General features: G+C 54.4%; 1 protein-coding gene across 1 annotated transcript in view; it reads right to left on the bottom strand.

The window, feature by feature from the left end:
* Positions 1-1115: 1115 nt before the first annotated feature.
* RANBP10 (RAN binding protein 10) overlaps positions 1116-16120 on the bottom strand; it is a 60772-nt gene continuing 45767 nt past the window's right edge. The window contains exons 5-14 of the mRNA XM_005896535.3: positions 13782-13804; positions 11833-12017; positions 9319-9431; positions 7491-7599; positions 7241-7389; positions 6841-7045; positions 5986-6107; positions 5349-5494; positions 4989-5100; positions 1116-4567 (exon numbers count right to left, since the gene is read on the bottom strand). Coding sequence (XP_005896597.1) covers positions 4437-4567; positions 4989-5100; positions 5349-5494; positions 5986-6107; positions 6841-7045; positions 7241-7389; positions 7491-7599; positions 9319-9431; positions 11833-12017; positions 13782-13804 — 1295 coding nt within the window. The 3' untranslated portion in view covers positions 1116-4436. The remainder of the gene's footprint in view (positions 4568-4988; positions 5101-5348; positions 5495-5985; positions 6108-6840; positions 7046-7240; positions 7390-7490; positions 7600-9318; positions 9432-11832; positions 12018-13781; positions 13805-16120) is intronic.

The following is a 16120-nucleotide window of genomic DNA, read 5'->3' as shown; positions in this document are numbered from 1 at the left end:
GGCAAGAGTACTGGAGTGGGGTGCCATTGCCTTCTCCGTCCTGTGGTGCTGCTGCTGCTAAGTCACTTCAGTCGTGTCCGACTCTGTGTGACCCCGTAGATGGCAGCCCACCAGGCTCCCCCATCCCTGGGATTCTCCAGGCAAGAATACTAGAGTTGGTTGCCATTTCCTGTGGTGCTAACATCCGCTAAATATTTCTCAAACCTGACTTGTTCTTGACCTTGGGTTTTCTTTGCTTCTAGTCTTACCTCCAAGTTAACAGAAGCATCTATTTTATCCCTCCTCTGCATAAAATCCTGGTGCCTTGCGGGCAGAGCAGGCAACTTGAGGCAGGAGCAGGACTGTCACACCAGGGGGCATCCTCATGGAGGCAGGGCAGTCATATATGTTCTTTCTCTGATTACCAAACCCTGCTCTATGCATGCTATAATCCTCTGTTACTATGGGGTAGCAGAATTAACAATGTTAATGGGGAAACTGAAGCTGAGAAAGGTTAATTTCACAGGGTCACCCAAACTGATTTTTCAGCATGAGTTTTTCCCTTGGACTGAAAGGAAGCTAATTTTGATACCCCTCAGAGTTCTTTCTGTCCAGTGTGTCAAGTGAGCATATTTGGAATGTATTAACATCTTATTTGGGGACTTCCCTGGTGGTCTAATGGTTAAGAATCCTCCTTGCAATGCAGCGGACTCAGGTTCAATCACTAAGATCCCACATGCCATGGGGCAGTGAAGCCCATGTGCTTTGGAGCCCGTGTACCACAACTAGACAGACAGTTGCCACAGCAAAGATCTTGAGTGCCGCAGCTTAAGACCTGGGGCAGCCAAATAAGTAAACAAATATCTTATTTTGAGGAGAGGAGGTCTTATGGCCCACCTTTTTGAATTTGCTACTTTTTGTTTCGGATGAAGGCCGTTTCGCAGGAGAGAATCAAAAGCTTGAGTACCTATGTTCTTTGGGGTCTTGCAAAAGTCTTGAGAGTCCTTGAGGAGACACCAAGGCCCTGGACACTCCCAACAAATGAACTGGGAAGGGGCCAAGCTTTCCAGGACACCTGTGTTACATTAGGGATGGTTCAATCCCATTAAGACTCACAACAGAGACCAGACACTATGACTGCTCATGGATGTATATTTTAATAAAAATAATTCTGTCAAAATACAACAGGAGTTTTTTCATCTCTCAAGTACAATTTAATAGGATGTTTTGTGTTAGAATTCTCTCTAAACCCTCCCACACCCACAAGTTTCATGCTAATGCCAAGTATCAACTTGCGAGGACAAAGGCAGAACCAGTGTGCACAATGTGGAGGATGTCTGAGTCGGCTGTAGTTACTAATGGAGGAGAACCCTATGCAAAGAGGCGGCGCCTGAGGCAGCCAGAGTCCACGATCTGGCCACAGGTCTGGGTGCACGGGACTTGCGGTCAAGTAGGGCTCTGCTGCCCAGCTGCCACACGGTGTGCATACCTGAGTTGTGAGCAACCAAATGAACTTTCAGCTCTGACAGATCTCTGCCTCATCTTTGTGCTTGCTTATGGGCTAGGAAGTTGCTGGGAGGCTGGGAAGCCCCCTTCTCCATCTCTTGGTGTCCCTGTTCTGCCAGCCCACATCCAGCTACAGACCCAGGTGGGTGAGGAACAGGGGTTCTGGCTATCATTGCATATCCGCCAGTTTCTGCTCTGGAAAAGAGCAACCATTTGGTGGAACAAGAGGAAAAGGTAAGAGGGAAAGGCTGCTCCCCCAGAGTTGAACGACCCAACAGAGCCAGGTCTTCCTCCTGCCTTCTTGGCTGAAGTCCAGCTCTTCACCAGGACTCCTCCCAGGTGCCTTCCCCACTCTCGGCTCCTAGAAGTAGGCTGGTAGGACTGGGTGTGCAGCAGGGGCTCCGCTGGTTGGCAGGCAGGCCTGGACTATCAGCAAGACAGTGGGCTCAAGCAGCTTGATTTTGGTCCTCTCCACGGCTTGTGGGGCAAAGGCTAATGTCCCGAAGGTGAGCTGTCCAACTGGGACACAGTGCCCCTCTGGAGAGGAACAGAGTAAACAACTTGGACTCAGCTGAAACAGTGAGATAAGGCACAGAAAATGGGGAGGTGGCCGTGGGCACTGAGTGTGAGCCAGGCGGACACCCAACCCCGAGCAGCACACAGCTGTCCTGAGCCCTCCGGGGCCCTCAGCCGCTCCACAACCCAAGCCCAGGCACCCATCCCCACCCCTGACACACCCCTGAAGGTACCAGCTGCTCAGACATTGCTGGAGGCCTCACCAGCCTAATCCCTCGCCTGCCATTCAGCTTTAGGCCTAAACAGTGTCCAAGCCACAGGGATGAGCTTAGTCCCAGTTCTGCCCCCGTACGTTGAGTCACTTAATCTCCTGGGCCTGTTTCCTTATCTATGAGAGGAGAGGACTGGTGGAGTAGATGGTCTCTGAACTTCATTCCAATTGCAAAAGCCTCTGGTTTTAATTCCCAGTCCTGAGTGCTTCCGACCATTTTAACAGCCTGATTTTTCCAACCCCTTGGTTTGGGAGCTGGGCATTCCCAGGTTTGCAGAGGATGAATTTCCTTCACAGACAGGACACCACCTTCCTGATGGTTTGTGGTCTCTGGGCTGCCAGCCAGGGCCCCAGTGGGGACCAAGAAAAAGCAGCAACCTTCAGGATTGTGTCCCAGGACAGAATTCTGAGGGAGCACAGGGCCAAAGGCCCTGACCCCATCATCCGCATTTAGTCCAACTCAATTATTTCTCTTGTTCAGCTGTAGGCCCAGCAAGTCCCAGTGGGCACTCAGGCCATTCCAACCATTCCAGTATGCACTGATGGAGAGCCCAGATCCAGGCAGGGACTAGAAGCTTGACTTCTGACCTTGCCCCTTAGCAGGGGCTGTCTGTGCATTCCCTCCCATTGTGAAGCAGATGGGGAAATCCTGGCCTTCCTCCTGCTCCTCTGGGAGGGCACCTCCCTTTCCTTCCCTTGGGCGGTCAGTCCTCTCCACAAATAGCCTGCTCAAGTCCTGGCCGCCATCTTAGCCCTTCCTCTCCTGATTCCCTGATGGCAATACTAAGACGGTTTCTGACCCACTAGCTGTGAGGATCCGTCAGACATGGACAGTGGAACGTCTGTCAAGCCCATGAGGTCCCTTCCTCTGGCCAGCAAACACTCATAACAGTCTTTCCTAAGAATGACTGGGGCCAAACTGCACGGAGCTGCCTGGCACAGCTACAGTGAGGCTTGGCCTGGGGGGTCAAAGGTTCCATCCACTCTGGCGACTGGCAGTCCACAAATCTGCCTCCACACGGTCCTGGCTTCTCAACAGCAAGTGTCGATTCCATCCAAGCTGTGCAGAGACGGTGAAGACCCAGGCAGGGAGAAGGCAGCCCCTGTGCCCAGGGGCCTCTGTCCTGGTAGGAGACTCCCTCCCTGCAGCTTGACACACAGCAGCTCTCAGGTTGAAGGCAGGTAGTTCCCAGGCAATCAATTTAGAGGAAATGAAGTATTTGGCCATCTTAACAACAAGGAAAGGCGGGATGTTGAAAAGGGAAGAGAGAGTCAAGGCAGGCAGTGAGAGGCAGGGTAGGATGGGGGACAGCGTGCTGGCCGAGGACCCTCTCCTCCCTCGCTCTGCTGTTAGCCCTGGGCCAAGTCATCTGTTCTGTGGCCCCTTGGCCCTGCAGTTCTCTGCTCAGTTCAACTCTCAGAGGCCTAGGCATCCACACCTCTCGGATGCTGCAAACCAGCTTAGCCTATCCTGCCCACTATGAGGCTCCCAAAGCCTACTGGGCTTCCCTAGGCTGCAGCTGGGCCTGTGGTTCAACAAAGGGGAAGCCTGAAATAAAGAAATCCCTTGACTGAGGTGACAGAGATGATTCTTTTTTGATGAGTTGGACTCAAATAAAAACATGGTGTCTGGACAGCCTCACCCAAGAGGTGCTGGACCACTAACACTACGATAAATACTGTGTCTTTTTTTTAATATATATATTTATATATATAATCTCATTTTTTTACTTACGAAAATAATAAGCTATCACCAACGTGGATAGGCTTCAGCACTAAATTAGCAGAAACCAGCTCAGCACAAACTCTCCAGAGATAAATACTGGTGGCTCAGTCAGAAGGAGGGAAAAAAAAAAGATTAAAAAACCCCAACCTCTCCTCAAAACAACCCCCTTCTTTTCAAAATAGAAGGTGCTACATGAAGAGTAACCAACCAATACTGTGTCATAGGCCGCTGCACGTGAAGGGGGGAGAGAGAGAGAGACTGAAGGTGGGAGAAAAAGAAAGGAAGGAAGGAAGGGAGGAAAGGAACAGAAGAGGCCAGGCAGGAGGAGTGGGCTCTGCCCGTGGCTTCTGGGTCCCTGCACCAGGTGCCGATGGAGGGCAGGGCTGCTCCAGCCCTGGGGCTGAGGGAGGACCAGGCGGGGCCAGCCAGTGTGGTCAGCTAGTGCAAGTAGTCGTCGACTCTGGCAAAAGAGCAAGATCCCAGGCCCGCTCGGGCCATGAGCCGTAGACATTCAGATGCTTGGCCCAGGGCAAGCATCAGCGGGGGCTGTTTTGGCAGGTTCTGAGACTCTGTGGAGAAGAGACAAGACCTGGTCACTGCCCTAATCAGGGCTGAGCCCAGGTCCAAGTTCCTTTGGGAGCAGAAGGCTGTGGGGAGTGGACAGAATCTCTCGGAAGAGAGAGTTCATATGCCTCCATGTGTGTCCAAACCACCAGACTATGGCCCTGTCAAGAGCTTGTGAACCTTAGCTTTCTTTGGAGCAATGAGCTGGCCTGGGCCCAGGTCATAGTCTAGGGCCTATTGTGATCTAGCTGGCCAACTCAGTTGGGCAGAGGGAGGTCAGGGTTCTGTCATGGGAGCCCAAGAGTCCCGTGGGCCACCAGACAGCCTCTAGGCAGAGTTCGCTGCCCTGATTTGGACAAACAGGAAGGGGTGACTGGGCCACCCCAGGCACTCCTGGGACAGCTTATTTTCGTTAGAACCACTTACCTAAAATGGCGCTGTTGAGGGCGGCACACACAGGCTCCCTCTGGATGGGGTCAAGCTGCTGGCCAACTGGGCAGCTCCAGGGGTCTGAGTAGGCAAGCAGGCTAAAGGCATCCTAAGGAACAGGGCACTTCTGAGAAGACTGTGGTATGCACCAACACCCCCCATGGCTCCAGGGGGATACGGGGCCCTGCGTGGTGTCAGGGAGGCACAAAATACCCCGATGTCCCATTTCCCACTGAGGTCTTATCTAGAGCTCACTCTCTCCTATTGCTGCTGCCCCCAGTGCCCTCCCAGAGTCACCACACCCCCGTACTACCAAACAGGGGCCCATTCTGTATGAAGGCCTGGCTTGCTCCATACCTGCAGCATCTCCGTGTGGGCCAAATTCTTGCCGTACTCCCGCCCCAGCTGCTCACTCAGTGCCTGCAACTCGCGGCCAAACAGGATAATTCTTTCTGTGGCCGCCTGATTGCCCCCGCAGAGCTGCCGCCGCGGATGCCCATCATCTGCACCCAGAGCCCAGCAGGGGGCACATTGGGAGGGCACAAAGAAACAAGGGAGAACTAGGGTGGGGACCCCAAAGAGAACATGGCAAGAAGGACCTAGGTTGGGGATGGGGGTGGGAGTGCACTACTGGTGGAGGCAAGCGAGGGCTAAGAGTCACAGGGGGGCCACCCTGAGCTGAGCTGTTCAAAATCTACCCAGCATAGGGTCTAGGGGTCAGGCAGGACTTGGAAGCTTTCCCTCTCCCACCCTATGCAAGATGCAAGGGGTTCATAAGGGTACCTGCTCTCACCAACCCCCTCCAGCCACTAATGCGGGAACCTAGCCTGGGCAGCAGGCCGAGGTCTTCCCATCGCAAACACCCATTTGTGATGGCTACAGAGGCAGTGGATCAGCCTGCCCAGGCCCACCCCTACCCCAACCGAGGGGAGAGGGCATGGGGACTGAGCATGGTCACCTGTGGAACAGCGGGCGGGCGAGGGCACGGCCTTACCCATGCTGGACTCATCCGTCTGCAGGTCCTCATGCTTGTAGGCACCATTGACGATGCGTGTGGACATGCTCTCCAGAACACCGTTGGGGTAATGCTCCGCCTCCATCTCCATCTCACTGTCACTGTGGAGGAGGGTGGAGATGGGAGCTGGCTAAGGGAATGTGGTTGGAGCAGCCTGGGTGGGCCTCCATTGAGGCTTCAGCCACAGGCTGCTGTGGATAAACTGAGGTCCCCAAAGGGCATGAAAGGATAGCTCCCAGGTTCCCAGGCTCCAATGCTTGGGCCCTACTATGACGCCAGCCATCCCCAGAGGCTTGTCACCTCATTCCCACTCCAGTCGTGATGCTGTCTCTGTGACCCTTGTCCCCCCGGCCCTCCTCAGAGTTGGCACACCCCTTCTATGCACCTCTAGATCCCCAATGACCAGGGCAAGTGAGTCATGACAGGCATGTCTGGGAGCCAAACCCAGGTCAGCCTTGAAGCATGCCGGGGCGCTGAGAGCCACCTACAGTCTGCAGTCTACAACCTCTACCGGCCCAAACTGTCTGGCTGAGAGCTGAGCCCAGAAAAAACTCCTTTGGTATAGACCCTGGGGCATTCTGGGAGGCCTGGTATCCTTGGAGGCAACCACATTCTCAGTGCCAGTGCCTCTGGAGAAAGATGGGGCCAACGGAAGCGGCAGCTGAATCATGAGCTAGATGGGAAGCTGGAGCCAAAGCCTGGCCTGGCAGGTCCACAACTACTATTCCAGGCACAGAGCTGGCAGGGAAGTTGGGGATACAGGGCAGGGGGCTGCTCACAGGACAGGCTGCAGTGGGCACAGAGCGGGAGGAAGAAGCTGAGCAGAACAGGTACCTGGTCTCCTGGTTACTGGTACTGCTGTGGGGCTGGGACTTGGTGGAATCTGTAGAGTTGGACTCGGAGTAATTCACTGAGGAGGGAGATGAGGAGGATGACGAGGATGACGAGGATGAGGAGGAGCTGGGTGCAGGGTATTTACTGTGGTTCTGTTTGCTCTTGGTGGAGGCGACGCCGTTGCTGCAGCTGGGACTGTCTGCTCCTAAAAGCCGGGGGACGGTCAGAAGAGGAGGGCCAGCCTGCTGCCCAGCGGGGGCCCAGGAGTAACTGCAGTGGTCCCGTTTCCCATCCCCCCCACATCCGGCAGCAAGCCCCGAGCCCATCCTGGGGAAGGGTGTCTGGATGGCCTTGCTTCTCCACACCAGTTCTTCCCAGAGCCCTCCGGAGAGCGGCTGACCTGTGTTGTGCGTGTGGGAACTAGTGGGGCCGTGTCGGGGGCTGAGGCTGGGGGAGCCAGGGTAGCTGTCCTGGGACTTGGGGCTTCGAGAGCTCAAGCTGCGGACCTCACTGTCAGTCCCGTTCACCATCTCCACAAACTGTCGGCACCTGCGGAAGGAGCAGAGCAGCCATGCTCTGGGCTTGGTCCGGGTTGCATATTCCCACCACCAGTGGGGCAACGGGGGGAGCTGGCAGGGCCCCAAACTTACTTGAGCATGAAGAGCAGATTGGGATTATGCTCCAGCAGCCCTGGGTAGAAGCGCTGTGTGGTCTCAATGGCCTCCCCTACTCGGCCCTCCAGCACCAGCTTCTGAATCTCTGAGGAGAGAAAGAGCAAAGGCAGTGAGACAGCAGCCACAGACCCCCTACACATCTCCGCACTGCCAGGCCCGGGCACAGGCCAGCCGCCAGTCCAGTGGGTAGGCTGAGGGCGGCAAGCCCCCTGAGATGCTCACAGAAGAGACCGAAGAAACAACCTGGCCACCAGGCCCACAACAGATCCTGGTTTCTGTCAAGTGTCAGGAGTCCTCAGAGAATCATGGGGAAAGGGAGGAGTGGGCGCCCCAGCCCAGAAAAGCAGGAGGGCGAGTTCGAAGGCCTGTGCCTATGGAACACAGGTTGCTGGGGGCCTGGCAGGGGCAGAGGTCTTGGCTATGAGAGTGTAATCTGGGAGTGGGCACCTGGGCAGCTTTGTGGCCTGACAGGCTCCTCTTAAAGCCAGACTCCTCTCCTCAGGCCTCATAGGGATGGCAATGGGAGTTCATGGTCTCTGGGCTGGCGCCCACGGCTCAGTGGTGTTCAGGGGCTGCAGCGGCCTCTGCTGAGAGAGGAGACCACCCTCCTCACGCTGGCAGCTCCGGCATTGACACGTCTCAGGCCCTTGGCTGGAGAAGGCAATGGCACCCTACTCCAGTACTCTTGCCTGGAAAATCCCATGGACAGAGGAGCCTGGTAGGCTGCAGTCCATGGAGTCGCTAAGAGTCGGACACGACTGAGCGACTTCACTTTCACTTTTCACTTTCATGCATTGGAGAAGGAAATGGCAACCCACTCTAGTGTTCTTGCCTGGAGAATCCCAGGGACGGGGGAGCCTGGTGGGCTGCCGTCTATGGGGTCGCACAGAGTCGGACACATTAGCAACAACAAGGCCCTTGGCATCGTGCTCCTGCCCTGGGGCCTGGTGCGTCTTGCTGGGAGGGCCTTCTGGGTCTGGGCCTCTCTCACTCACAGACCTCAAGTCTGGGATCCCTTCCCATCTGCCAGGCTGGGCACAGATTCTCTGAGAGACACAGACACATCCACATGCACAGAGACACAGGCTCCAAGAGACCCAGGCAGGCACACACAGACACGTGTCCACACACCTACTCTCCCTCACTCTCCACTCCTCGCCCGATCTCCTTTCTGGGCTGTTTCCTCTTTCCCCACACCCTCCTCCACAAAAGAGCCCCGCCCCCGCACACAGCAGGCAGGCCAGTACGAACACCAGGAAAGCTTCCTTGGGCTCCTTCAAAGGCAAAGGGCAGGAACAGAGGTGGGAAGCAGAGAGTTCTACCACAGCGGCCATGGAGCATCAGCCTTCCCCGTCTGAAAACTTGATCCCCTCTCTGGCCAGGGGCAGGCAGAATGACTGAGGTTGAGTAAATGGTGGACAAGGCAGGGCACTGGACTGGTAAGATGCAAACACACTCTTTCCAGAAGACCATGAATAGGGGGCTTAGTGGAATCCAGAATGCCAGGGGAAGGAAAGAAGCATGGAGGCGGGGGTAGCCAGCCACACAGGGCCCAGCTTGCGGCCAGCCATCAAAGAGTGCATTAGGATGCCTGCACGGAGACATCCCATGCTGGGACAGTCCCTGGGGGCCGTGTTGCCTTGAAAGAGGGACAGAAGCAGGGCCCAGGGCTGGGTGGTGGGCTGGTCTTCTGGGGAGGATCTGAGCTGAATAGACTCCTGACAGGTTACCCAAGGCTGCCACGAGCCAAAGAGCAGGGACAGGTGAGGGAGGGAAGGTAGGGGCAGAGGAGAGTCAACCTTACTTTGTCTGTTCTTTATGGATGCTTGTTCTTCCTGAATCGGGGTTTCAGTCATTCGGGCAAAAGCCGTGGCCGTGGCACAATACCCATGATGCACCAGGTAAGACGAGACCATGCTAGAAAAAAGGAAATGCTCAAGGTTGACACTTAAGAACTGCATTTCTCACTGACCCCCTGGCGGGACAGACTATCTCCCTAAACATATCTTAAAGATGCAATCTCCACAGAATGAGAATAAAGGAGCTGAAACAAAATGAAAACTTCCCCCAGGGCTCATGCAGTCAGGCAGGGGGAGGGGCAGGTCACCAGGGTGGTCCTCGCCGCTTGAGGAGTGGCTGCAGTTCTCTGGGTTATGCTGCCCACAAGTGGGCAAGTGTGGTAACACGAGTACATAAGGAAAGCACAGACCGTCTCGTCTCAGAAGCGGCCGCCTCCTGTGACCTGCGGCAAACCCAGAGACAGCTGCTGTGAGCCTCTCCGAGGGCTTCCTGGGAGGGCAGCCAGCCAAGCAGTCTGGCAGCAGCCCAGATGGGGATGAGGCATGCCACGTGCGTACCTTCTCCAGACACAGGAGCTCCTGTGCAGGCGCCCCACATGCCTGGCAGAAGCATTCCAGCTCAGGTGAGCCTGGCCCTCAGGAGTGCTGGCTCTAGAGGGTGATGGGGAGCTAACCCATGACCCAGGTTACTCCACAATAGACCACAAATCTAGGGTCCGTCCAGAAGCCACAGTTTCAGGCAGTAACATGGCCAACAGGAACACAGTCTTTGGGAGATGGCCCTGAGAAACCTGATGCCCAGAAATCATTTAATCCCGCCTGAAACTGGCACACATAAGCAGCGGCACACGTGGAGCCCTCGTGTCTGACGTGCACGAAAGTGAACACCTTGGTGTGTGCATATGTCAATGTCATTATTGTAACTGCCCAAGCCGAATGTCTGTAGGGCTGTCCTGTGGAAGGCTCAGAAGTTCAGCTGGGTGTTCCCTTATGTTTTAATGGGTAAATGAGACGATCCATATAGAGTGCCTAGCACAAAGCAAGAAGTCAATATATACGACCTCTTATTATGAAATTATGTATTCATAACATTTTCTTACAAATAAGAATTATAATAATTATACTATTAAAAACACAAGGGCAAAAATTCTTGACAAAACAAGGTTCAGATGAGGCCATACACATATACACATATCAGAGGCCACTAAAATGTATAGTCCCCTTGATTCAGTAATTCTACTTCTTGAAAGGATACCCAGAAAATAATCTTAAATATGGAAAACTCCTAATGTATAAAAGGGTGACCTACCTAAGCGAGAGAGAGGAAATAACCTGAAGCTACCACCAAGGGAAGCCACCCAAGGGGCTTGTGGAAAATGTGTCTGTGAGATAATGTAGCCATTAACAATGCCCCTAAAGTGAAATTATATGAAGTCATAGGATATGGGTTATATGAAATACTTAGCAAATACTACCTATGAACACACACAGGCACACAGATACATACACATCAACAAACACACCCATGTGCTGAGGCCAGGCCCTGTCAGCTGAGAGCATCAGCCCCTCCCCCACACAGCTGGGGCAGCTCACCCTTCCCCTTGCCTGTCCCAGCAAGCCTACTGTGGGGACTGGCACCATCTGGCCCTCCAAGGAGGGGCTGCTTCTAAGTTCTGGGGCTGGGGACAAGATGGAGTCATGCTGCTATTCCTGAGAAGGCTCTGGCCACCTACCACCTGCCTCAGTCCTCGCACAATATCCATCCCTCAAGAAAGGCTGCATGAAGAACCGAGTGTATACCCCACCCCCACCCCCTGGACTCTAGGACCCTGGCATCTACAGGCCAATGACCCGGGCTAGGAGGGGACCAGCCTTCCTCTGTTCATCCTTGAAAGCCAAAACAAACTAACCCACGTCCTGGCAAAGTGGGTGCAGCTCATTGCCCCACTCAGGCCTGCAGCTGGCAAGTGGAAGAGAGATCTGTATCTGACCTCCCTTGGGCGTCTCAGTAAGACTGGCCCCCAAGAGAGTCTGGGAATTAATCAGCCAAGAGTCAGCTAGGTGGGCCCTAGGGAGGTCTCTCTTCCCACCACCACTGCTGCAGATCCAAGGGGTTTAGGTGGATCCGACCCTGAGCAGTGACCTGAGGCCAGAGTCATGGCATGACAGGTACTCCCTATGACGGAAAAAAAAAAAGTCCACAAAGGAAGAGGCCACAGGGCATCCTAGTACATCCTCTGCAAGATGAGCTGGGGAAGAGAAACAGCCTTGCCAGTGATATTATATCCAGGGCCTTCTGACCCAGTGGAGGGGCACAGGCTCAACCAGGAGCAGCTCTGGAGAAGTGAACTAAGAGAGGGGCATGAAAGCAGCAGGCAGAGTCATCCTGGGAGTGCTTTCCAGAAGGAGCACTACTCACTAGAGTTCACAAGAGCAGCTTGCAGCAGTTCAGGGGTCTACAGGAGAGTGAGGCCCTTGGGAGGGGGCAGGGAGGGAAAGGGCAGGGGCGGGGGACTCACTTCTGCAGCACTGCCTGCCACTCGCCAAGCCGGGCACTGATGGGGAAGCAGTGGACAGTGCCCTGGACCTTGGCACGCCACTCCCGCATGTAGTCCTCAATGTCAAACAGGAAGGGCTGCTGCCCAAAGTTGGCGTCCACAATCTCCCCGGGTGTCTGCAGGCCTACGGTGGGGTAGAGGTTGGCCTGAGGAGGAGAATGAAATGTCAGTTGGGCCCTGAGGGCAAGCGGGGGCAGCAGGGCCTCGCCTCATCTCACCCCTGCACAGAGCAGGGAGGCGTTGGCTCCTGCAGGCCACTGCTTCGGCTCTGAGAGAACTGCAACGTGACCGGGGGGAGGCAGGGCTAAGCCAAGTGCTGCCCACCTCCCGAGCAGAGAAACTGCTCCCCAGAGTTAGAGGGGAAAAAGCAAAAGAAAAGCCAGGCTCGATGCAGAGTCTCCTTCCCTGCATTAGAGGCTGTAGTATCCCCAAAACCCAAGGCCCCCATTTGGGACTTGGCCAGGGCACACAGAGGCAGGCCAGACCCCACCACCCTGCAGGCATGCCTGTGAAAATCTGTTGCAGGGGTGGGTGATGGCTCCTCTCAGAGCGATCAGGACCAAGTATCCCTTTACCACACAAAAAAAAGGGGTTATGAGGGGGCAGGAAAGGATGCGGGGAGACAGGAAAGGAAGGGAAGAAGGGGAGAGTAGGGCCAAGGGCATTAAGTGGTTTGGACCCCCTGACAATGGAAAAGGGTAAAGAAAGGCCCTTCCTGTCTGAGGCTCACTTAGAGGAGGATCTTCTGGCCAGAGGACGTCTGGGCATGTCCTCTGGGTGTCGGGCTCCCTGCTTCCCTGGACCAGGTTCTACCAGGTCACTCCCTCACACCTCCTATGGCTCCCATGCTACAGCCCACCGTCTCGCCAACATCCTCCCCATCGTCCCCGGGCTCCCAGTTTTCTCTTCCACCTTCCATCATCAGGCCCCATATCATTCCTATCACGTGCTGTTACCGCACTCTGGGCTCAGCCTTTCCAGCACTTGGCAGAGAGTGCTGTCACACACATGTCTGAGCGTTTCGTGTCACATCTCCAACACTAGACCCTTCCCCACTCAGGGTCAGAATTCTCCTCCTGTGTCTGTGCGCTTCACCTAGGACCACAGCCCACCCTTTGGGGACTCCAGACAGGAGGGAAGGATTTTGATACACAGACAGAAGTGCTGTAAACTGAGCTTGAGGAGGGCCCTCAGATCATGAGGGCATTTCCTATTCCTAGAGCATCACAGGGGTGCCCAGGATCCCTAAGTAGCCCCCAGGGCCAGCAAACCCTTCCTCCTTCCAGAACCAGCCAGGGCACACGGCCAAGCCAGACTCCCACCATTCTGGGTGGAGGCCCTGCATGTGACAAAGCCGGGGATGACTCACAAGCAAGAAGGACTGGGGTGCAGGAGGTGGGATGAGCCCTGAACTAAGTCAGCAGGAAAACCTGACCTTTTCCCCATAAAGCTCATTTCTCTGGCTCAGGGGTACCCTGCATGGTAGCAGGCTCACTCCCCAAGGGTGCTGGCTTTCCTCAGGGATCTCAGATGGGGATGTACACGGATCCAGCTCCCTAACACTTAAGGAACAATTTTCTATACTCTGCCCGCAAGTCCACTGGGTGTAAGCCACACAGAACTGGTTCAGACCAGCCAAGCCATGGAGCTACCTCATCTCTGCCTACACCGTCCCCAACCTGCCGGCTGCCTCTGGAAATGCCACAAATCATGGTCACCTGCTAAGAGTCACGGAGGAAGACCAGGCCTTGCTGCTGGAGAGAGAAGGCTGGCAGGGCCCCTTACTGATACTTTCAAGCTGATGGCACAGCACATACCGCTGGCTGGGGAGAGGGCAGGACCCCACTGTGCCTACACTATGCCTGTCAGCCCCCAGCGGCCAGAGCGGAAGATCCCACAGCAGTACTTACCGGGAGGTCTGTGAAGGCTATACCTGCGGAGGGAAAGAACAGTCATCAGACCATGTGGTGGATTCCCACACCTCTGTGGGCCCCCAGAGGGCCTGTCACAATGGCTGGGAGAGGGGCTGGTCACCACATCTCCCCTATGGTGGATCCAGGGCCAGCATGAGCCAGGGCCTGGTAGGTTTACACCCTGGCCAGAAGTGAAGTCTGATATTTGGGTATTTATCCACAGCATTTCTATCCTCTCGGGGAAAATCTGCTAGGAATAACCAACACCCAAATGATAGATCCTGAGGACTCTCCAGGCCTGATCACACTCTCTTGATTCAACACATATTTCTGGACATGTACTCTGCATGCCAGGCTCTTTTCCACCCATTACCTCATCTGATCCTTAGACCAACTCTGGTGCTAACTAAAGGAGTGCTTAGTTAGGTGTTAACATCTGGGGCTTAGACCAACTAAGGCAGCAGGCTTTCTTATCCCCATTTTACAGATGTAGAAAGTAAGCTCAGCAGTTAAATGATTTGCCAGCAGTCATAAAATCAGCAGAAACTAGTCTTTCGTGCCAACACTGACAGAGAAGTGGCGACAGAGGGTGGCAGCTGCCCATCTTCAGCCCCTACAGCTCAGAGATTCTGAGCTGACAAGCCCAAGTTAACACTGGCCTGTGCACCCTCTGAGCCTTGCTGCCGAGAAAAGAGGCTGTGTTTCTAGGGACCCCAGTCCTGAACAGGAAGTGAGGGTAGAGGGGAGCAAGACCTAAAATGTATCAGCAGGCCCGAGTAGGAGAGGGGCCTCGGTATATAAACCAGAGCATTCATGTTTTGCAGGTTGAGAAATGACTCAAAGCCAAAGGAGACTCTCCCAAGGACTCATAGTCTTCCCATTTTTTAAGATAAATTCTTATTACATCCTCTAAGTTCCTAAGCTTCTGGCCTGAGAGATTTTCAAACCACTGACTACTTAGAGGTCCCTGTCTTCTCGCTCAGCTCCACCCAGAAAAGAAATGGAAACCCAGCAGGACAAAAGAATAGGTAAGGGTCTGACAACAGGTCTCCCAGGAAACCTCGGGCCAGAATCCTGACAGCTAGCCAGCGCATCCCATGTGCTTCCTCTGTGCTGGGCACTTAGTTCACCTCTTCCAAGGAAGCATTTAATTATCAGAACAGGCCTGGAAGGTTGTATACTGTCTCTGACACCGGTTTACATATGAAAAAACCAAGGCGCAGAGAAATGTTTACATTCTTTACTGGGCTATTTTGCTCCTCAGTGAAGGAAGTTCATAAACCCATGATCTGCCTGCCTGTGGCCACTTCCGGCCCCATGTGCATAGTCAGTGGTCACAGAACCAGCAGGATGGACTCTGGAAGCCCCTCAATGTCCACCCACCAGGTCTACATGGGAGCTGCCCCCACGGACCTCAGTGTGGCCGGGCTACTGCTGCTATGCTCCCAGGCTCGTGGAGAGGCCCACAGAACTCTGGAAGAAGGGGGAGTCCAGGCTCTATCAATTACCTGCTGTGTGATCTCTGATAAGCTACCCCACCTTTCTGAGCCTATCTGACAAAAGAGGGTAATGATACACCCAACACCCCAAGAAAGGAGAAACGGATTCTCTGTGAAAGCTGCCTTGTAAACTGTGAGGTCCAGGTATAAGCTGACTGGACTTGCACCACAGGGCAAGGCACCTGCCAAGCTCCTGCCCAGGGGATGACCTACCCAGGTCGCCTAGCTCTATCTCACACTGGCACTTGGGAAGGCATCCATGAGGATGAGGAGAAAGGATACTCCACCCCCTATTGCACTGGACAAGGGCAACACTGCTTCCCACAGCCCTGCAGGTCTCCAGGAGTCTCCACAAAGCCACTGTGATAGCAAGATATGAAATGGCCCATGGGAAGATCTGAGAAGTCCAGGCAAAGATCCAGGATGCAAACAGGACATACAAACCCACTGATGAGAAGTACCCTGAGCCAAAGACACAAAGCTCAGGGATCACTGATGCTGAGGATATAAAGAAGCTGTATAAAAATTACTCTGGGGACTTTCCTGGTGATCCGGTGGTTAAGAATCCATACTTCTACTGCAGGGGGTTTGATTCTGATCCCTAACCAGGGAACTAAAATCCCAAGGTTTGCAGGAAAAAAAAAAATTTATTCTGGAAGCACAGGGACCACTTGTGAGTGAGACATCAGTCTCCATTCACTCAGAACATTCATTTGTCCTCCCGTCAAGTATTTGCTGAGACCTCACAGAAACCAGGCCCTGCGTGAGGCACTAGGAAACCAGCTGTAAGCCTGGCCCTAAAAGTGCTGCCAACTCCAGCCAGAGAGATGGTGTCCA

This window comes from Bos mutus, chromosome 18 (genome assembly GCF_027580195.1).
Source record: "Bos mutus isolate GX-2022 chromosome 18, NWIPB_WYAK_1.1, whole genome shotgun sequence".
Classification (NCBI taxonomy): Eukaryota; Metazoa; Chordata; class Mammalia; order Artiodactyla; family Bovidae; genus Bos; species Bos mutus.
The sequence above is the reverse complement of the archived record's forward strand: the minus strand, read 5'-3'. Positions and strand labels throughout refer to the sequence as shown.